The sequence below is a fragment of the Polypterus senegalus genome, chromosome 2 (genome assembly GCF_016835505.1).
Source record: "Polypterus senegalus isolate Bchr_013 chromosome 2, ASM1683550v1, whole genome shotgun sequence".
NCBI classification, from domain to species: domain Eukaryota; kingdom Metazoa; phylum Chordata; class Cladistia; order Polypteriformes; family Polypteridae; genus Polypterus; species Polypterus senegalus.
In genome coordinates, this window is record NC_053155.1 from 106,350,522 (window position 1) to 106,374,136 (window position 23,615).

General features: G+C 36.3%; 2 protein-coding genes across 3 annotated transcripts in view; one reads left to right on the forward strand and one right to left on the reverse strand.

The window, feature by feature from the left end:
• LOC120523230 (ubiquitin carboxyl-terminal hydrolase 35-like) overlaps positions 1-4,734 on the reverse strand; it is a 75,931-nt gene extending 71,197 nt beyond the window's left edge. Inside the window, exon 1 of the mRNA XM_039744323.1 lies at positions 4,533-4,734. The gene's annotated coding sequence lies outside the window, so the exon portion shown is untranslated. The remainder of the gene's footprint in view (positions 1-4,532) is intronic.
• A 119-nt stretch (positions 4,735-4,853) lies between these two features.
• polq (polymerase (DNA directed), theta) overlaps positions 4,854-23,615 on the forward strand; it is a 90,722-nt gene continuing 71,960 nt past the window's right edge. The window contains exons 1-6 of one of the 2 annotated variants that reach the window (XM_039744325.1): positions 4,854-5,646; positions 7,317-7,428; positions 10,687-11,506; positions 12,077-12,259; positions 14,474-14,604; positions 17,330-17,486. In XM_039744325.1, coding sequence (XP_039600259.1) covers positions 5,576-5,646; positions 7,317-7,428; positions 10,687-11,506; positions 12,077-12,259; positions 14,474-14,604; positions 17,330-17,486 — 1,474 coding nt within the window. In that variant the 5' untranslated portion in view covers positions 4,854-5,575. The remainder of the gene's footprint in view (positions 5,647-7,316; positions 7,429-10,686; positions 11,507-12,076; positions 12,260-14,473; positions 14,605-17,329; positions 17,487-23,615) is intronic. The other variant, XM_039744324.1, reaches the window with a different exon arrangement.

Sequence of the window (23,615 nt, forward strand, 5' to 3'; positions counted from 1 at the left end):
TTCTTGCAGCAGACACTCATACATGGTTTCTCGATGTATATGGAGCTGTACAGCATGGGTTTCTGCAGTATCAGATAATGGGTAAGGCACTTTAAAGAGGAATAAAAACTGATCGCGAACCAGCCATGTAATAGTTGTTGAAATGGTCTTTACTGATAGCAATAAAGAAAAATAATGAGCTCACCACATAGGATCAATATAGGATAAAAACAGAAATGGCTGCCAAGACTGGAAAATGGCACAATTAGATATTAAGTGACATAGTCTAAGCTGAGTTTTTTTTTAATAATAGTAATACTGTAATACATTTTATTTCTATAGCGCCTTTCCCATGCTCAAGGCACTTACAGAATTTAAGAAAGAAGGGCAGGGTATACAGTATATAGCATTGTACAAACCAGATAAATAAATAAAGAAGATTAAGACAGTAAATTCAGAGAAAGCCTAACAGACAACATAACTGATGATTTAGCACACACATACAGGTTACATGAGCATTTTGACAGAGAGGTAAACTTAGAGAAGGGGAATAAAGACACATAGAGCTAAAAGCCTTCCTGAACAGATGAGTTTTGAGTTGTTTTTTAAAGGAATTCATTGAGTCAGCTGATCTGATTAATTTCGGTAGGTCATTCCAGAGTCTGAGTGCTATACAGCTGAAGGCCCTGTCACCCATGGAGTGTAGATTAGTGTGGGGTACAACAAGATTGCCAGAATCAGAGGACCTTAGTGGTCGGACAGGCACATAGTGATGGAGAAGATCACTGATGTAGTTTGGCACAAGGTCGTTTAAGGCTTTGTAGGTTATTAGTAGGATTTTATATTCGATTCTGTAAGACACAGGGAGCCAGTGAAGACGGAGCAGGATGGGTGTGATGTGCTCGCTGCTGCTGGTTCGAGTAAGGACTCTTGCAGCTGAGCTTTGAATAAGCTATAAGATTAGAAGGGGCACATGCCAGCAGCGAGTTACAATAATCTATGCGGGATGTGATAAAAGCATGGACAAGTTTCTCAGCATTAGAAAAGGAGAGGAAAGAGCGAACACGGGATATGTTACGAGGTGAAAGTAAGAAAGTTTCTTAATGTGATTTATGTGGGCGGAATAAGAGAGGGAGGAATCAAAAATGACACCAAGATTCTTTGCAGTAGAGGCAGGTCTGATGAGATCACCTCCAAGATGGACTGGGAAGGAGCTCATTTTATTAAGTTGCATTTTAGTCCCAATTTGCAGGAGTTCAGTTTTGTTGCAGTTTCATTCTAAAGAGTTTTGCTCCATCCAGGTTTTAATTTCACTAAGGCAGGTTTTGAGCTGACAAAGCTCTGATGAATTTCCACTTTTAACATTGAAGTAGAGTTGAGTATCATCTGCATAAAAATGATAGCCCAGTATATAGCTATGAATAATATGGCCAAGGGGAAGCATATAAATACAGAAGAGAAGAGGGCCAAGGACAGAGCCCTGAGGAACTCCTTGTGTGACTGGCGCTGAGCTGGACCTGCTGTTGCCAAGACTAACAAACTCTTGCCTATCAGTCAGATAGGACTTGAACCACTGGAGGGCAGTGCCAGAGATACCCAGCATGTTCTCCATTCCAGACAGTAGAATGTCATGTCTGACAGTGTCAAATGCTGCACTGAGGTCTAACAGAATTAATATGCTGGTTTGTCCAGAGTCTGCTGCCATAAGCAAATCACTGTGCTGCACCCTGAAACCAGACTGGAAGGGTTCCATCAAGTTATTAGTGGTTAGATAATTGGTGAGCTGGGAGGCTACAACACGCTCAAGAGCTTTTGACAGAAAAGGTAAGTTGGAAATAGGCCGAAAGTTGTTAGTAGTTTTTTTGTGTTAACTGGTGCAGTGAGGTCAAACAAAATGACACCTTTTATGGGCTAACTAAAAAGTTTACAGTATGCAAATCTTCAAAGCTTTCATACTGTAATATTTTCAGTTAGCCTATAAAAGGTGTCATTTTGCTTGATTTCAGATTGTGTCAACTGATGTAACACTGTTGTTTGAAGTATCGGTATATCTGTGGTGGGACTGGAAACAAGTGACAGATGGATGAGTGTATAAGGTCTCAAACTCAGTTCCTGAATGACCATTTTTTTTTAAGTAAATTACTTAAATAATAAATTATTCATTTTTCAACACAAAGTTATTTCTTCACAAACATGATGTATATGTATTTGCCACAAAAACTGTGTACTAAAGTTAAGTGTTTTCAATAAATTTTTACAAATATTTTGCTCTCACTAGCACTTTTGAGGCATGGGGCACTACCGCAAAATAAACAGCTAAAAATTTACTGATGAAGTGGCAAAAGTTTCGATATAAGAAAACATGCCTTCCGATTTTCCGACACATGTTTGTGACAACAAAAGGCATTTGGAAATAATTTTATCACATATTCCTGGTACTATTTTTCTCATGGTAATGATATGTTTTCAATTGGCTTCTGGGAGCTTTCACATAAACATGAAAGTAAATTAAAACATAATCAACCACATGGCATGAAAAGTTTACTGTGACTTGGTCTTTCAAAAGGAAATCATGTCCATTTGGGCTTGGAGTTAAGAGATTATTGTGGAAGAAGACAAACACTGAGATGGTTGCATGCTGGTCTTCTTTTAAAATGGCTGAATCTCATAATATTAGTGCTTCTTTTTTAATAAATAAACTATTTACAATGTATTTGTAATCATAAGACATAAATCATTACTCGCCAATTGTCTTTTATGTATTCAGGAAGATTTAAGCTTTTATTTTCTGGTGATGCCCCATTAGCCTCCATTGTAAAGCACCATTGAGGGTAAGATATATATTTTTTTATTTTATAGAAAACACTTAGCTTTAGAGCACAATTGACAATGGCAAATGCATATATACCATGTTTATGAAGAAAAAATTTTGACTTGAAAAATACCAATCCAGATAATCAAGTTTTTGGTTTAATCGGATGGCTTGTTATCACTCTGTCTACTGTCTAAAAACTTACAATAGTGCAGGTTTTACTGATTGATAAAAGATAAGAATATTTAGTTTGTGTTTTTTTTTTCTTTACACCATCCCATTTAAATTGTTGTGAGATCAAATATCAACATAACCAAAGATGAATTGGAGAATGTATTTATTCACTTTGTTTGCATCAAACACTTTCTGATATAATATCATTTTAGCAAAAGGGTATGGACCTTGCAGATACTGATCCAGTCTAATGCAGAAAAAATTAGGAATTTCTAACTTAACAAAGCAAGGCCAGGATCAAGTCATCTAATTAAAACTGCATTATGCTTGAGAAGCTTTGGATTACATACATAAAGTACAAACTGATTGATCAGAAACTAAACCTGGAACTACAGCACTTAGTGGAAACCTATAAGCAGTTTCTTATTCTCTTCTTTTCCTTCAGGTGCTCTCCATCATCTTTCCTCTGTTAAATTGGAATTCCTTGGCACCCTAATGAGTCCTGATTATTCACATTTATTATGCACATGGCAATTGTTGTTCCTTGTTTCGTTTACCCATTACTTATGCATTTAATGTGCAGTGTACAAACGGTGAATCATATTGAGGTAATAATATCAAAAAATATTCAATAACACAATTCATTTTTTCTAAGCTGCTTGTTGGAATCTGGCTACAAAGACGACGCACATGCTTTGAAAAACAAATTCCAGTATTTCTCATTAGTGATCAATTTCCTCACACACTCAAATACCATATGCCTCAGTTGTAATATACTGAGGAGGTACACATGGCCAACCAAATTCACTAGCGTTTCCTATCTCATCTTGGAGAATTCCCAGTTGTTGCAGGGCCAGTTGAGAGATCTGTTCCTAGGTCTTCTCCCAAATGGATCGTGACTGGTTCACTTAATACCTCTAGTGGCAGCAGGCATACACTTTACCTTCTTTACTGTTTAGACAGATCTCCTACCTTATTTCTACTTCAAACCCATCATTTAAAGATGGGACTCACACTGCTTTATTTAATTCCCATAATAACCGAGGAAGCAGATGATCTGCTTAAACAATGATCATTTAAACATGACTGACAACGATCCAGCCGACGGATGCACAACCCGAGCCACAGGAGTCGCAAAATCCAAACAGGACTCTGTCATTTGGGTACGGAACCTTAAAAAACTTCGAATATTAAATGCAACCGAATGACCTCAGCGCTGGCGGACAAAGTGTATTTCTACAGCTGGACTCTACTGGGCAGAGGGGCGACTTTATGAACTTGTACTTTACCTTCATTGCACAGCCTGTCAATAAATGTGACATACAGAAAAGAACACTGGTTTATTTGATTTAGTTCTGCTTCCAAATGACCAATATCAATCTGCAACGAGCATGTTAATACCAACTACTTTGCTGCGTCATGCATTTCTGTATTATCTTTAGCAACATGACAGGAATAACACGTATACATTCGACTTTGACCATTCATAACATTTTAACCTATCATGAAATTTTAACGATTTCAAAATCCACAATTAACAGCCCTAGAAAAATATTTAAATTATTACCATATTCATTTAGGGCGTTTTCGTAAAACTGCCTTTCATCACGATCGTTGCCTCTGAATAAAATCACTCGGTTTCTTCTACGAACTTCTGTGGTCGCTGTCTATTTGTGCCAGATCTTTCTGGACAGTTTTAGTATAACAGCACGGGGTATCAACAGACTGGGATGCTGAGCGCACGCCTTCTAAACTCAGCCATCCCGCCCCCGTCGTGCATCTAACCAATCAGCCGAAAACACAGTAATGAACCCTCGGAACTAGAACACCTCATCGCGTGTGCTTCATCGGACATTAAATGTGGTTGCGTACTTGTTTTGTAGATTTGGGTACTATTTCCAGAAACGGCGGCGAATTTGAATTTTTAAATCGCAATGTAATTTATATTCCTTTTTCGTGACTGTATTTTTTATGTATTATATTTTTAACATTAAGAGCAATCGGAAAGAGATTTACATGATCTGCATTTCTCATTATTAACCAAAATAATAGGGCTGTAGATTGCTTGTCAGCCCTTTTAGATCGCGAACATTGGTGAACTTTCGCGTTATGAATTATTACAGGTTTGCTGAAAATGTCAAGTCCATCGATACAGATAAATTCCGGCTCTAGGAAATGTAAAGCATCCTACGAATTAATATTATTTCTAATTTATATCACGTTCTATTAAACGTAATAAAATTAAGTTATTTGTAAAGATACGTGGAACAGAAATATTTCCGATGTAATTTTAGCATTTCATCAATAAAGTACAGAATGACCGCTGTAGTATTTTGATGATGAATTTAACGAATGGTCCTATGGACTCGATAAAATATGTGTAACAGAAAAAAGCTAAACAAGTTGCATTAATTTTATGTATTTTACTAATACAGTGTACGCTGGTAGTACCTTTAGAAAATAAATGACGATTAAAAAAAAATTCTATAAAGCTGTCTGTAACGAAGACGACTTAAATAGTACACTGTAATTTTTCATTATTAAATGTGTATATATAGTAACAGTTGCTTTGGTTTAAGGCAAAACACTAGCATTCGTATTTAATTCCTAATGAAGAAAACGGGGATGGACCTAAAACGAAGATATTACTTGGGGCAGCATCAGATTGGCAGAAAAATGTGGTAAGTACTAATCACAACCTTCATGCCATTCAAATTTGGTAACCTATACGTGTTTTAAATTATTAGATATGGGTGAGAAACTGAATAGCTTAGCTCTGAGTGGTAATTCAAAAATATTACTTTTTCTTTATAAGCGGACCGACTCAGTGGTAGCGCCTTGCAGTAAGGAAACCAGGGTTCGTGTCCCAGGTGTTCCTCGCATGGTGTTTGCATGTTCTCCTTGTGTGTATGTGTGTTTTCGGTGGGCTTGTTTCCTCCCACAGTGCAAAGGCATGCAGGTTAGGTGATGTATTGTAGTGATGGTAAACAGGCCGGGGTGTGCGCAGGCATCCTGTGATGGACGTGCCCACGGTCCGGTTATTATTCTTGCCTTGTGTTCGATGCTTGCTGGGACAGGCTCCAGCTCATTACCTGAGACCTTGTTATGGATAAATGGGTTAAGACGATGTCTGGATAAATAAAACAATATGTTCAGTTACAATATTTTATCATAAAATAGTGTGTTCAGTTACATTATTTTGTCTTGTTTAGTATAGAAAGTACTGTACTGTACTTTTTAATTTATGTAAAACACTTGCATTGTGTAGGTGGAATGGTGCCCCAGTGTTTAGCACTCTGCTGTTATCTATGTATGTTGAGTCTGCACATTCTCTCCATATATGTCAATGTTCTTTTCAGCTAATCTGAGTTTCATACCACTTCTCCAGAAACATGCAGGTTTGGTTAACTGGCAATTGTAAATTGAACCCATAAGAGTTTGGCTGTGTGTGCAACTGTGCCCCGCGTTGGACTGGCACCTTCTAAAGGGCTGATTCTTGCCTTCCCTCCAGGTTCGCCAGGACAGGCTTTCGCCCTCTGCTGTCCTGAAATAAATTAAGTCAATGTAAGAATGTTATTCTACTTAGGTAGAAGTACATTTTGTGTGCTTTAAATGACATATCTAGAGATTCATCCTCAAGAATGATCGTGCCCAACTTGAGCAATTATACAGATGTTTAAAGATTTTTTTTTTTATTTTTATTGTTGTGTTGACAAACGACAACAGAAGTTGTACTTGCCAACTGTACTTTTTCAATTTAGTCATGCCCTCGTCTTTCTTAGAATATACTATTTGGAAAGTGCACATTATAATATTTGAGGAATGAAAATAAATTTGTATTCTTTGAACAACTTTTTACAAAATATAGTTTATTAGCAAACATATCTTCCAGTATATGGAAGTAAGAGACTTGTACAAACAAACTTGCTCACCAGCGACATTAACTTTGTATGTATATTATGGATGTGCTGCTGTTTTCTACAAACACTAAAAAGGGGAATTCCTGAAAACTGTACCAACACTTCTGTAATCTGAAACAGTGGTAGAAGCTGGATCAAATGAATTTAACCTTACTATCTTTTGCCATACTGTCCTTTACAGGTTCCATGTCCTGGTTGAACTTGAATTTTACATGGTGTACTTGCATAACAGTATTTCATTTACTCAGTTGTAAGGTGAAAAATGTATTGATATATTAAAATTTACTATCCTAATATAAATGCTTATAAATTGTAAGCACTTATCTCTCAGAGTCTGAATGTGTTTAATCAACTTAGTATAATTGTGTTAAAAATGGCAGGTGTTTATTTTGAAAAAGGTTGACTTGATAACCAATAATGATCTTTAACAGCTTGCCATCTGTAGAAGTACCACCAGTAAGCGACTCAGACCAGCACAGCCACTGTCAAGAGCATTCTGTAAATGAACGAAATGAAGAGCAGAAGGGACCGGAACCTAAGCCTGTAAGCGGTAACTATTTCTTCTGGCCTATATTGTCAAGGCAGTCTGAATATGTTAACAATACTTTCATTTATTTATTAACATTATATAGCTATAATTAAATATCAAATTCCATTACATGTTAGACCTGGCTTCTAATTACATAACTGGTTGCAATTAAGACCTGTAGCCACTGTGGACATCCAGGGCTATAACTGAGTACCCCTGTTTTAGAGTGTATTGAAAATGTCAAGCTGGATAATTTTTTGAATTTCTGTTTTGTTTTATAATGTTTATGCTGTGTACTTAATTCATTTATTTTTCTGATAGTGGTGGTACATAGGTATTATTAGCCTGAAGAACTTAATTTTTATTTTTGCTGTTGTTTCTGTGTATATTGGAAATTGTCTCCAAAAAAAACTGATACTTCACTTGTGTCCTTTACAGTAGTTCAGTGTAATATAACAATCCACAATAAAGGCAGTCATAGGTCTAGATAACATTTTCTTCTAATGTGTGGTTTTGAATCCGTGTCCACGTTCATTTTGAAATTGCTTGTTTCAATAAAAACAAAGGAAAAGTGAAAGAAGAAAGGAAATACAGTAGAAGTCAATAAAGACATTGTCCTTGCAGTCTTATTAAAAAAAAAATAAATAGCCTTGTACTCAGCTTGTCTTGGGAAATTTTATAATATAACTGGTCTCTGTTATATTGCTGTTGGTTAATTGGATATATCGGAAGTCCTTTGTAACAAACTATTTCTCCGTACACAATGTTTGTTGGTATGTGTTTTTTTTTTTTTTTTTATTTTATTTTAATCAAGTGCTAATATTATTGGCAGGCAGTTAGTATAGTAATTAAGACTTTGGAACTAAGACTTCAAACCCTAAGGCTGGGGGTTGAAAATTACTGACACTTTGTCACCATGTCTAATTCATTTCACTGCTTCTTCTCCAATTCGAAAAACAAAACAAAACAAAAAAAAAAATCAGTTGTATGTTAAATTTTGTATGTCTACTTGAATAAATGCATCAGTAAAATAATAAGTAATAACAATATTGTTAGGTCAATGGTCTTTTACTAGTGATTTTACATGAAAGTGTATTCTTTTTAATCAGTGTTCCCTCTATGCTGTGCTATGCTTTTTTTTAAAACTGCCGTGCAGATGTTACTGTACTGCTCACTCCCCCTCCTATGTAGAAGTTTCGAAGAGCTGCACAGCTGCTATTGCACTTTTCTCTCTTTGGTAATACAACCATGGCTCCCAAAACTCCATGAGTCAACACCTGGCCCTCAAGTCATTGTTTATGTGTCGATGCTTCACAGTGCTTGATACTTCACGACATAAGGGCCAAAGAGCAGAATGAAAAACCAAAATGAGATCCAGTACACATCCAAGAGTTCAGGTAGTCAACAGCAAGAAACAGCTCTTGCTAACCATTTAGCTTTCTGTCTTCTTTCAGGGTCCATTTCAAACATCCATCCATCCATCCATTTTCTAACCCGCTGAATCCGAACACAGGGTCACGGGGGTCTGCTGGAGCCAATCCCAGCCAACACAGGGCACAAGGCAGGAACCAATCCTGGGTAGGGTGCCAACCTACCGCAGGACACACACACAAACACACCCACACACCAAGCACACACTAGGGCCAATTTAGAATTGCCAATCCACCTAACCTGCATGTCTTTGGACTGTTGGAGGAAACCGGAGCGCCTGGAGGAAACCCACGCAGACACGGGGAGAACATGCAAACTCCACCCAGGAAGCGAACCCGGGTCTCCTAACTGCGAGGCAGCAGCGCTACCCCTGCGCCACCGTGCCGCCCCCATTTCAAACAATAATCACATTTCTTTTCTGTTGACCGGGACACAGCCCGGTTTGTTGGTGGTGCTATTTGCATGGCCTGTAAATCACTTAAGCTGTATCCTTTATTTGCATAAAGCACGCTCGCTGTATAGAACATGTAAGCTAGCAAAATGTTCATCATTTTTGACAAATAAAAAAAAAAAAACACGTTGGCTCGAGAGAAGTCAGATGAGGTGGCTCGGACATCTGATCAGGATGCCTCCTGGACGCCTCCCTGGTGATGTGTTCCGGGCACATCCAACCGGGAGAAGGCCCCGGGGAAGACCCAGGACAGCTGGGAGGGACTATGTCTCCCGGCTGGCCTGGGAACGCCTTGGGACTCTCCCGGAAGAGCTAGAAGAAGTGGCCGTGGAGAGGGAAGTCTGGGCCTGTCTACTCAAGTTGCTGCCCCTGCGACCCCACCTCGGATAAGCGGAAGAGGATGGATGGATGGACGTTGGCTAATTTTCTTTTTTTCTGTAACATCACCAAATCTCAGTCAAATCCATGAACACATTTTTGAAATGTTATTATATTTTCTTTTTCTGTGCGAGTTTGTAGAACTTACCTTTAAACACTAACATACTGAAATGTCCTTTTTTAGCATATAACTACTGGCCTGGATATACAGTACCATCCTGCCAAATTTCAGCTTTTTAACTAAACAGAAAATAGTGCTATTGTTTATGAGTGAGTATGATTGAAACCTTCATTTGTCAGGATCAAATGTTTGTACTAGAAGTAAGTTTTACGGGCAGTGTTAATGGTGCCATGGGTTCCATCATCAAACCCTTCTCCAATATTAGTAGTCACTTTGAAACTGTATAATTCTGGTACAACAACAGAAAAAGGTTTTGCTGTGAAACAAAGTAAGTAGGATCATAGGTATTATTATACAGTTAGCTTTACTCCACAAAGTAACATCTCTGATTAACTACCAGGAATTTATATTGCTTAAGGTATTGTTATCCATACAATTTCTACATTTCAGAATATAATTTCTTTACATTTAAAAAAATCTTTAGAGATCTTTATAAGTAAGAGAATAATGAAATATTTCTGACATTTTTTCTTTGTTCACATGTACTGGTTCTCAAATATATTTGTGTTTTATTCTCCCTCACATTGCAACAGCACACAGTGCCACTATGTAAAGCTGAAGTATATGAATAATGCCAGATTGCATAAATTTACAAAGCAGCATTCTGAAATTAGTTCTTAAAGCAGTTGAAACTAAAAACCTTTATTGCTTTTTGTAATATTTTCTCTGTAAATATGTTCATTGTATTTTCCATTTCTATTTAATAGTGAAAATTAAACAACTTGAACCATATACAATCACTTTTAGCTTTGTTTTGTATTTCTATGAAATTCTTTCATTTGCTGGTTTTTGTCAGTCCTTTGAAAAAAGTAATGTTTTTACTTTTAATAGAGTGTTGATCTTCGTTGGACTGGAGATTCATTACTTTCCTTAGATGAGGAAATCTTGCAAGCACTGGATGCAGTTGAACCTCGTGACCCTCCTTTCCACCAAAGTCCAACCTGTTTTCCTTTTAAAAAACAGCAAGTAGTTAATTCATCTTCAGAACATACATCCTGTAGAATTGTACCTGAAAACTTGGAGTGTTTAAAAAAGGCACAAAGAAAAAATAGTCCCAAGTCTAGTGTGCAGTCTTTCTGTGAAATTACAGGTACAACTCATCAAAGGGTTCCACATGTACCTAAAAATAAAGACATTCAAAACCAAGTTATACCCTCTGAAGACCATAAATGCATGTCTAAGAACCTTCTTGTTGGCAATAATGGAGAAAATGAAATGGTCTTTTCGGACTCGTCAATGAGAAGATCTTCTGTGCAAGAGCAGACAAAGACGCTTAAAAGGAATAGGTCAAAATCTACATCAAGCCCTGAATCTGCACCTTCTTCCAAGAAAACAATGATGCATAAGTCATCTTTAAATGAATCCAAGTCCAAAGGTGCAGTTACAATGTGTAGAACGCGTAGAAAGAATATTGTAAAGAAATCCTTTGAAGATTCATCATATTGTGATAGTGGATCACTGAATAATACAAAAGATTACATTCTTTTTAGTCCTACGCATCTAGCTGCTGCTTTGCAGAAACAAAAGCTGCAGTTTGAGTCACATCACCATCGGCCAGATTCTAATCTGTCATCTTCTGTATTGACACCTCCTCCTGGGCTGGACTTAACTATAAATTCTAGCAAATGGGATACAACTTTAGCATGTACAGGTATGCTATTTGGGGACCTGTTCGGTAACTCTTTTGTTATAATTGCATCACTGAGAATTACAAATAAAGATATAGATATACATTATGCAATGAAAGGTCATGTTATAAATTACAGAATTTTAATCTTTTTGAATGTGAACATTTGAAAATCACCATAATTCACAGGGTTTTTTTCTTGGTATATTATATGCACTTTCATATAACATCATGCATAATTCAGCATTAATTAACAGACAGTTCTATAACAAAACTAACATGATATGAGACTAGTTTTCCAGAGTTTATTAAGATTCCATATTTTTGTGTTCTAAGATGTGCTACTTGGATATATGCTTGTTTTCTTTACCTGAATGAATTAGCAAAAACTGGCACATAAGTTGCAAAAGACATTAATCACTGTACCACCCTGTACCCTTGAACAGTGCTAATTACTAAACCTGTTTTTTTGTGGTTATTAACCAGTTTTTCTTTTGGTTGCATTGTATGATGCAGCTAATAAAACAGATATTGGCACTTCAATGTTTACTATTTGTTTACAGCTTTTCTTATTTAACAATTTTCTATTTGTAGAGGGGAGTATTCACATGGCTGTACCAGCTGAGCAATCAGAGAAGTTGTTATTGTCAAACTGGAGCCTTCCAAAGTCAGTCCTGCAGAAATATCAAAGTTACGGAGTTGTCAAAATGTTTGAATGGCAAGCAGAGTGTCTTACAATGGGCCAGGTCCTAGAGGGGAAAAACATAATCTATTCAGGTAAATCCATGTATGAAATAAATGCTTTGGGTCAAGTAATATCTTAAAAAATGCATTAAATGATGTTTATATTCCAGTTGGCAAGTCTTAATATTAATCTTGCTTTTCTAGTTTTTGCTCTTTGCCCAGTCCATTCATGTATTCACTTTAAATATGGTTTAGGAATCATTTAATTAATGTTGACTATAAATGTCAACATTTCAATTCTATATATATTGTGATGTGCGAGTTCCTGTCTTGCAGCCCAAAACACGAGGCTGAGTCTCAGTACTTTAGCAAAACCAACTTTATTTAGCTTGAAACAGGAATAGCATGGCTATTTATTGTAGTAGGATCTACTACTCTCCTATACACAAAGACACAGCATTCAGGCAGGGTTGTGGCCAGGTTAGTGGCCAAGTAATACTGTTCCCTGCATTTATAATGTTCCTTGCATCACCCATTGATGAGGGCGCTTATAGCACGACCGTGATTGTCTCAGATTTGGTTTCACAACGAGCCAGTGCAGTGCTGGGAGCCTGCAGTTGCCTTGGCGATGGATAAGCTGTTTTCCACAGATGTGGCGATTGTGCTTCGGGATGCTCTTTGGCATGAAACCTGGACACTCCACCCTCTTTTCTTGTTATCATCCCCTTGATACATGAAGAATGTAGGTGCTGTTTCTTTATTAACCAAAATTGGTGCCTCTGTGTTTTCTGGGTTGTAGATTATGAACCTGAAGTGTGTTTTTTTTTTTTTTTTTCAAAAATTTTTTCCATTTGAAAAATCTAGATAAAATATTTGGGGGTCATTACGTTTTTTTTTTTTATTAATTTGATCACTGTTTCATTTAAATGGTTCTTTTGACAAGTGTTTCACATTTTTGCTTTGCTCCAAAAAAATATTAAAACGTGTTTTACATGTCTGTAAAGTTCTCTCTCTTATACTACCAACTTTGCAACATAGTTTGCAATGTGTTCAAAGGTTCGCTTTAGTATTGAGTTTTAATGTATGGATATAGGTGACCTTTGTTTTCATCGTTGTTTCTGTCTTGAACACTTCTGTATGCTCCCCACTTAGTACCGTGCCGCGTGCCTCCCCTTTCTTGACGTAGGCTAAAAGCTTTGAGGTGCATGCCAGATCTCTGTTCTTTCTCTGTGTGTCACAACTCATAGCTCATCAAACAATATGTGACTAGGAACTGCAATCTTCAAGCTTCATCAAATATATGACTGTGATTGGCAAAAGCTGTATTTATTACTTAAAGTGTTTATAGTTTTTATAATGTTATTGTTTTTATCAATGGAACAAGGCTATGTGTGAAGAAACACATACCAAACGTGACAGAAGTGATTATTTTAACTGGCAATGCTAAAGGAGAAGTTATGTTCATTCCTCACATTTCTATGATACCCAGAGATGTGCCTTTTGATTTTAAGTGAGTATAATGTCCAGTGTAACTTGCATTTGCTATAGCTATAAATCAGGCTTAAGGTCAGTAACTCGGGGCAGAAGGCATTAACTTTGAAAGTCCATGCTTTTCCCATGGTCAGCTATATGTTGCTTTCTCCAGAGTGGGCACTCCAAAGCATTTATACATTTACGCACCAGAGCGGAAAATAAAAGTACTGTATATCCCAAAACATTAGATTAATTTGCCATATTGCATAGTACTGTGTACTTAGTATAGAAGAACAAAATTATACACTATGTGAATTTGTCAATTTAAGCATCTCTGAATTAAATTAAACTAAAGCTGATGTTCTGTTTATAAAAAGTCTGGGCAACGCTGGGTAGTATAAGCAAACATACTATTGTAGATGTGGCATTTTTATTAATATCTTACAGGATCTTAGGCATTAACTAGAATATACTTCTATTAAGAATGAATGTTACATTAGTCCAGTATTTATAACTTTGATTTGAAAAATGCTGAACCCATCCTTTAATAATAAACATAATGTACTCTTATTAAACTTACCGTTTGTTTTTTATATTTATGTGTATCCATGTGTGGAATGTACTGTGCTTTATATTTTATAAATGTAAATATATTTGTGTGTGTGTGTATGTATGTGTGTGTAATATATATATATATATATATATATATATATATATATATATATATACATACACACACACACACACACATGCTTTTGTAGACAAATTAAATTTTTTTTTTTATCTAAACCTGTTTAATTTTGTTTTTGTTTTTCTTTTTTTTCATTTGTATAGCTCCAACTAGTGCAGGAAAGACTCTTGTGGCAGAGCTGCTCATTTTAAAGAGAGTTATTGAATCTCGGAAAAAGGCTTTGTTTATCCTTCCCTTTGTTTCTGTGGCAAAAGAGAAAATGTACTATCTGCAGGTAGCTATCACATAAGGCTTTACTTTGTATGCTTTTTAAATAGATGCCTGTTTAACATACTAAAACTGCTAGGACCAGGTCTTTAATACTTTGTCTCAAAAAACCCATGTCATTTATCAGGTGCTTTTATGGACATGTTTCTTGTTCATATACCAAGAAAAAAATAACATACTTCAAGCATTTTCAGGGAAGGTTTTCCAGACTTATTTTAGAATCGTAGGAAGAGACTTATAAAGATTCCAGGAGAAGGGGTTCACAGTCTAGCTCAGTCACCCTCTGTTTTGAATTGGCATGTTCATTTTATTTCTGCCTTTTTTTTTTTTTTTAAAGCTACATTCACTTATAATGCATAAAGTACCTTTGCAATAGCCTGATCTCTCTGTCCACATGGAACAATGCGACCTCATGTGGATTGAGTTTGTTGAAATCTGGCATATTTACTCTTCAAGGAAAATAGTTAAGACAGTTTAATTGTTGTAAATTTTCAAAATCTCCCCTTTAAACGCATTTGCAAATTCATCTATCTTAAAACTGTGAAACATTCTGTGCGACTTCAACTAAGAATTACTTTACTTTTTCAATTTTACCTTGTCAGTTGTTACACCAACTTGTGCATTCTCTGTATTTTCCTCTTTTCATCCTCCGATAGCCGCTACAGGCAGCAAACAGATCCCCAGTAGAAGTTAATGAAACACCAACAAACTACATGCTTGAGTTAGAATTCAGTGTCAGTGGCTCCTTGCGAGCGACATGGACTGCATTTCTCTGTTGGCAAGTATAGCTAGAAGCGCATGGAAACCTCTGAATCAGCAAATTGTTTCGGCTTTATGAAGTCTTCCCAGTGGCTTGACTGCAAGTAGAAAAGACTTAGTGCATCAGCATTTCATACCTTCCGATGCTTTAAGTCATAACAAGTAAGTTAAATAATCTACCTAACCATAAAGGTACAAAATGCAAGCAAAGAAAACAAAAGGTTTTCTAGATATGAATAAAGTAGTCTGTATCGTGTAACTGTTGTGAACCAAGCAAATAAACATTTATTCATTATTTCCCTAACACTAAACCAACCTCACAGCTCCATTATCTGCAGTTTATAATGATTCACTTTTTCACCGTTAGTATAATTTACTACAGTGACCAGATGTCCTGGAGACAGGGACAGTCCTGATATAAGTGTATTCATCCCCATAAATACTTCAAGTATATCAAAATGTTCTGATTTTAACAAAATGCCTGTTTGATAAAGTATTGCTCTCAAAAACAAACATCCTCACAATATTCAGTATGTACGAAACTCCAAGGGTGAAACATACCACCGCTCCTCCACTCCCTTGATGTAACATACATACCTGTATAATAGATTGGTCAAAACTTTGAAGGGGTCCCAGTTTTCTCAACAAGTTGTCTTAAATTTGAACAGCATTGAAAGAATAACCAAGAAGTAGCAAAAATGGAATGTACTGCTGTACCCATTTATTTGTTTCCACATCAACCACTGCGAATAATGATGTGTGTTAAGTTGTCAAAGTTTTTCTTTTTTTCTTGTGCTCTGATCCCTCTCTGATGATGAATATTTAAAGCAGGCACATGCCCCAGTTTAGAGCATTGAAAATCATGTCACCCTATAATTTACAAATTGAGTCCCTCATTCACCTGGTGATCTATAATAGTCAGTTACAGAAATAAAGTTTAACATTTTTACTTTTGTTATTTCCTAACATTTGTCATAACTGAATGCATATCCCGTTTAATGAAAATTACAGTGGCAAGACATGCTTAAGCAGATAAGGAATTAAGTTAATTTAGGTTATCTTAATTACAATTGCAATTTGTCACTGTACAGTATATGCATATTGGGTTGGTGTGTGTTTTGTGTGTGTGGGTGAGCGGCAGCGGTCTGTTTGAAGGGGTAGAGTCCTGGACATGTTTGTTTTCAGCCTTTTGCCCAATCCTGGTGGGAGAATCTTGAAATGGATTGAGAAGTTTTAGAACCTAAAACTCAATCTACTGAGGGCTACAGTGCCTGCACAGTTGTTAATTGCACTGAAGTATTATGCAATGCATAAGTTTTCTAACTTTTTTTTTGTTGTATACCTTTTACCTGCTACATCAAAAATACATGCATTTATTATGTTGATGAGAAACTCTTACCTGGCCCAGTATAAATAAGTCTTTATTTTTGACATTGTCACTGATGAAACACTTTATTGCATGCATGAAATAACTTGAACATTTAATGCATAATGTCTTACAAAAAGGTTGCTCAGTTTTATTGTGACCTCTTCATTGGAGGAAAAGTCATGTTTTATGAATGGTAAATGATTTTAAAATGTATTAATTAGTGAAAAAAACTTCACAAATAGTACATAGAAATATTACACTTTCAGGTTTGCTCTTGCTTGTGGCATTGTTTTCATTAATAGAGAAATTCATATATAGACTAACAATTAAATCTTTTTTCCATAAGAATGTGTTTTTTTTTATGTCTTTGCAAATGTATCTATTGTAAATGTTAATGTAACAAGAATGTTAAGATGATATTTCATCTTAATGAAGCTAGCCAGATATGTTGGACCTAAAATAATTTATTACTGTAAGTCTAAGAAAGAAAAGTGCAATTTATTTACCAAGTTTTAAATTATTTATATTGCATTGTAGTGAAGTTTAACTTTTTCTATTTGTTCTGTCAAACCAAAGTATACAAATAATTTTCTCTCATTTACAGAATTTGTTTCAGGAGGCAAATGTGCGTGTGGAAGGTTACATGGGTAGCATGTCTCCAGCTGGGGGGTTTTCATCATGGGATGTTGCTATATGCACAATTGAAAAAGCAAATGGCCTCATTAACAGGTTAATTGAAGAGAATAAAATGGATCTCTTAGGTAAGAAGTCTATGTGAATTAGTACCTCAAGTATCAATGTCTGTACTCCATTGGACAGTTGGTTATGTGCTTTTAGAATTATTTTTTAATTACAGTGCCATCACAACTGATAGCCTCACATATTTCTGTGATTTGAACAAGTGATCCATAAATAAGTATCTATGCTTAAAGTTGTGATATACAGTGGTGTGAAAAACTATTTGCCCCTTCCTGATTTCTTATTCTTTTGCATGTTTGTCACACAAAATGTTTCTGATCATCAAACACATTTAACCATTAGTCAAATATAACACAAGTAAACACAATATGCAGTTTTTAAATGATGGTTTTTATTATTTAGGGAGAAAAAAAATCCAAACCTACATGGCCCTGTGTGAAAAAGTAATTTTTTGTTAAAAAATAACCTAACTGTGGTGTATCACACCTGAGTTCAATTTCCGTAGCCACCCCCAGGCCTGATTACTGCCATACCTGTTTCAATCAAGAAATCACTTAAATAGGAGCTGCCTGACACAGAGAAGTAGACCAAAAGCACCTCAAAAGCTAGACATCATGCCAAGATCCAAAGAAATTCAGGAACAAATGAGAACAGAAGTAATTGAGATCTATCAGTCTGGTAAAGGTTATAAAGCCATTTCTAAAGCTTTGGGACTCCAGCGAACCACAGTGAGAGCCATTATCCACAAATGGCAAAAACATGGAACAGTGGTGAACCTTCCCAGGAGTGGCCAGCCGACCAAAATTACCCCAAGAGCGCAGAGACACTCATCCGAGAGTTTACAAAAGACCCCAGGACAACGTCTAAAGAACTGCAGGCCTCACTTGCCTCAATTAAGGTCAGTGTTCACGACTCCACCATAAGAAAGAGACTGGGCAAAACGGCCTGCATGGCAGATTTCCAAGACGCAAACCGTTGTTAAGCAAAAGAACATTAGGGCTCGTCTCAATTTTGCTAAGAAACATCTCAATGATTGCCAAGACTTTTGGGAAAATACCTTGTGGACTGATGAGACAAAAGTTGAACTTTTTGGAAGGCAAATGTCCCGTTACATCTGGCGTAAAAGGAACACAGCATTTCAGAAAAAGAACATCATACCAACAGTAAAATATGGTGGTGGTAGTGTGATGGTCTGGGGTTGTTTTGCTGCTTCAGGACCTGGAAGGCTTGCTGTGATAAATGGAACCATGAATTCTACTGTCTACCAAAAAATCCTGAAGGAGAATGTCTGGCCATCTGTTAGTCAACTCAAGTTGAAGCGATCTTGGGTGCTGCAACAGGACAATGACCCAAAACACACCAGCAAATCCACCTCTGAATGGCTGAAGAAAAACAAAATGAAGACTTTAGAGTGGCCTAGTCAAATTTCTGACTTGAATCCAATTGAGATGCTATGGCATGACCTTAAAAAGGCGGTTCATGATAGAAAACCCTCAAATAAAGCTGAATTACAACAATTCTGCAAAGATGAGTGGGCCAAAATTCCTCCAAAGCGCTGTAAAAGACTCACTGCAAGTTATTGCAAACGCTTGATTGCAGTTATTGCTGCTAAGGGTGGCCCAACCAGTTATTAGGTTCAGGGGAAATTACTTTTTCACACAGGGCCATGTAGGTTTGGATTTTTTTTTCTCCCTAAATAATAAAAACCATCATTTAAAAACTGCATTTTGTGTTTACTTGTGTTATATTTGACTAATGGTTAAATGTGTTTGATGATCAGAAACATTTTGTGTGACCAAAAATGCAAAAGAATAAGAAATCAGGAAGGGGGCAAATAGTTTTTCACACCACTGTATATTCAACACTTGGGGTGGCAGTGTCCCAGAGATGGGTCCTACTGCCTCACAGTTGTGTGAATTTTGCATATTATTCTTCTGTACAGTATGTCTGTCATTTTTCACTTGGTACTTTAGTTTTCCATCCCATATCTTAACAATTGGAGTGTTAGGTTAACTGGTGACTCCAATTCAGTCTGTTGTGGGTGTGTGAGTTTAGCCTATGAGGAAAAGACTTACCATGAAAGGCTGCTCGCTGTCTCCCATTGCTTTTGTGGTAGTCCCAAACTCCATCTGACTCTGATTTGAAATAAACAAGCACAGTATATGGATGGATGAACACATATTCAGCAAATAATGCATAATAAATATCCCTCTTTTATAACCATTGTAACCTTTATTAATTTTGTTTCATCACAGTTTGAGCAATATAGTATACTTCATGAGGTAATCCAACATGTATAGGTAGAATACATGCAAAAATTATGAAATGACATCTACCAACAATGAGTTTTAAAGAAAGGCTTCATATACATGTGATAGTGTTTTTGTTTACTATTAAAGTTAAGTTGAGAGAGAATAGGTATAGTATGTTCAGTGGATTTAGAACAGCAGGTTATTATCCTGGCAGCAGAATTTTGAATAAATTGTAAGTGATTAAATTACGTTTTTGTGGGATGACAGATAGAATACCATTACAGTAATCTATATGTGAGGTGACTTGGGTATTAACCTATACTTTAGTACTGTGTTGCGTAAGAACAGGACGAAGTCTAGAAATGTTTTGGAGATGGAAGAAAGCAGTCCAAGAAATGTTACTTATATGGGAGGAATTATTTAATAATAATAATAATAATTATTATTATTAATAATTGCCATTATTAGTGCATAAATGGATATAAATAATTGCATGTAAATGATTCGCCAAAATAAACAATACTGTTTAAAACATTTATTGTTTTTTCATCAGAAAACCCGGTTTCCACGTCTACCTGTGTTAGTTTAAACGGCACTTTTACCACTCGCAATAGTGCAGACGCGCTGACTTATCGTGTCGACTGGGCAACACAGTGAATGCGGCGTCTATCTATATACAGTATGTCTATGTTTTTCGTAGCCTGCTACAGGAAGGTACTCTCTCGACCATTGCCATTGGTTTCGCTCCTTGCTATTTTCGTTATACTGCGACGCTGGTTTCCTAAGCCTTTGTTATACTGAATTCCTTTCTCACTGTTTTCCTTTCCTATTCTTACACCGCTGTATGCTATGGTGGGCTATATTATATAAAACATTAAAATTTAGATGAATCTGCTTTCAAAAGTTATGTCGTACAATATGTAACTGTTAACTTTCATATCATAACTAATAACTTTATCTTTCTAAAGAGGTAGAGTACTGCTTTTGTGCTTTTCATTATTCTTAGCAAAAATGTTCTTTAACACATTTTTGAATCATATTTTTTTTTATAATTTCATAGTAAAATTGAGATGCATTCAAAACCGTCATACATAACACTATACAAATGTGAAAATTGTGATTTACAGTTAAATCATTTTTCTCAGAAGTAGTCACAGCCCTAAGTTGCAGAAATGCTAGAGCTGGTAACAGGTTAACATTAGCCAGCACTTAGTGATGTTTCTTGGGTATTTTACCAGATAAATTAATTACTACACTAGATAATCATGGAAAATATAGTATTTAAGTACACAATTACTTGATACCAAAATGCCCAAATATCTTTTTCTGCATATCATAGCTGCATGTTGCTGTAGGTATTCTGGGCTGAATGTGCAAAGAATAAAAACTGGTGCTACTCTGAAGGGAATGTACATCCAATATGCAAAAAGATGTTCTTGCAAAACAAGTTTGTTATACTCGGGTTTATATTTCATCTTCTTCTTTCTCTTTATCTTTCCCCACTTCTTTGTGGGGTTGGTGTGCTTAGTCAGCAGTCTCTAAACATCTCGGTCCTGCACCTCCTCGCCAGTTAAGCCATTTTCCTTTGGATCTTCTTTTATTCTATTCATCCACCTCCACTTTGGCCTCCCTTGTTTTCTCTTTTCCCATATTTCCAGTCCTATCATTCATTTGCCTACATATTTAATGTCTCTCTTTATCACATGTCCATACCACTTCAACCTTCTTTTTTGTACTTTCTTAGACATCATTCCCACTTTGTTGTACCTCTGATTGTCTCATTTCTTATTCTGTCCTTTTTTGTGTCTCCACACATCCATCTCAATATTCTCATTTCTGCCACATCTAACTTTTTCTCACATGCTCCCTTTACTGCCCGTGTCTCAGCTACATACATTCCTGGTCTTACCACTATCTTAAAAGTCTTACCTTTCCCCTTTTCTGTAAGTCTTCAATCACACAATACTTCTGATGCCATCTTCCAATTGTTCCATCCACACTGTTTTTTTTTCCATCTATTTTTTAAAATTGTCACAGATATTTTTGCAACCATTTAATATATTGCCAGTGTCAATTTCTTCTGTGGTTGTCTACCTATTAAATGACTTGGGAAAGTTCTGTAAATATTTTGCAGCTTAGTGGATTTAAAGAAGTAGTATACAATTGTTGACATATACACACATTATAACACTCCCCAGGTTTCCAGGATGATGATACTCTATTTTCATAAGTTACTTGGATTTATAATATTTTGTGTTATTTACTTAAAATGTTTATTTTTAAAAAGGCCTAAATGGTTTAAAAAGAATGTTAATGTACTGTGATCTTACGTAAAGCTCCTCACCGTAGACAGACATTAAAGTATCTGACAAACTGAATAATGTTAAAGTAAGAGAAAAGTTGAAAACCATGCAATCTGTACTGCACATACACTGTGTGCACAATTATTAGGCAAGTTGTATTTTTAAGGATTAATTTTAATATGGAACAAACACAGTGCTATCAGTCAATCCAAAATGTTAATAAACCTGAAACCTGAATGTTTCACAACAGAAATGTGAGTGTGAACATCATCAGGGGAATACATATGTGCGCACAATTATTAGGCAACTATTAGTGTGCAGATTTATTATGCAACTAAAGGAAAAATGAAAATTTTCCCATCTCACTTGTTTATTTTCATCTGTTATAGTGAGAATAATAAACAAACACCTCAAAATTTACAAATAAACATCTCTGACATTTCAAAAAAAATAAATCAATCAATGAATGACCAATATAGCCACCCTTCTTTCCAATAACAGTCATAAGTCTTTCCATTCATGGAGTCTGTCAGTTTCTTGATCTGTTGATGATCAGCTTTTTGTGGAGCAGTGACTACAGCCTCCCAGACACTCTTCAGAGAGGTGTATTGTTTTTCTCCCCCGTAAATCTAGCGTTTAAGAAGTGCCCACAAGTTCTCGATAGGGTTTAGGTCAGATGAGGAAGGGGGGCCATGTCATTATTCCTTCATCTTTAAGGCCTTTACTGACTGGCCACGCAGTGGAGAACTTCGATGCAAGTGATGGAGCATTGGCCTGCATAAAAATCATGGTCTTCTTCCTGTATCACTGTTTGAAGAAAGTGTCTTCGAAAAACTGGCAGTAGGTTTGGGAGTTGATTTTGAGTTCATCTTCAATGCAAAAAGGTCCAACTAGCTCATCTTTAAAAATACCAGCTCATACCAGTACCCCACCTCCACGTTGGAGTGGAGCTCTGTGCCCATTACTGATCCACAGGTCCATCCATCTGGTCCATCAAGAGTCACTCTCATCTCATCGGTCCATAAAACCTTTGAAAAAATCTGTCTTCAGATATTTCTTGGCCCAGTTTTGACGTTTCAACTTATGTTTCTTGTTCAGTGGTGGTTGGGTTTCAGCCCTCCTTACGTTGGCCATGTCTTTGAGCACTGAACACCTTGTACTTCTGGGCACTCCAGGTAGGTTGCAGCTCTGGAATATGAAAGTACTGGAGGATAATGGGTTCCTGGTAGCTTCACATTTGATTCTTCTCAAATCTTTGGCAGCTAATTTGCGTCTTTTGTTCTCAACACGTTTCTTGCGACCCTGTTGACTATTTGCAACAAAATGTTTGATGGTTCTGTGATCACACACCAATATCTTAGCAATTCCAAAAGTGCTGCATCCCTCTGAAAGACTTTTTACAATTTTTGACTTTTCAGAGTCAGTTAAATCTCTTTTTTGGCCCATTTTGCCCGAGGAAAACTAGCTGCCTAATAATTCTGCACACCTTGATATAGGGTGTTGATCTCCTTAGGCCACACCCTCCCTCATTACACAAATACACATCACCTGACGTGCTTAAATCCAATAAGCATTCAAGTTAATACAGCTTGGAGTTGGAATATACGCATTAAAAATGATGATATGGTCAAAATAC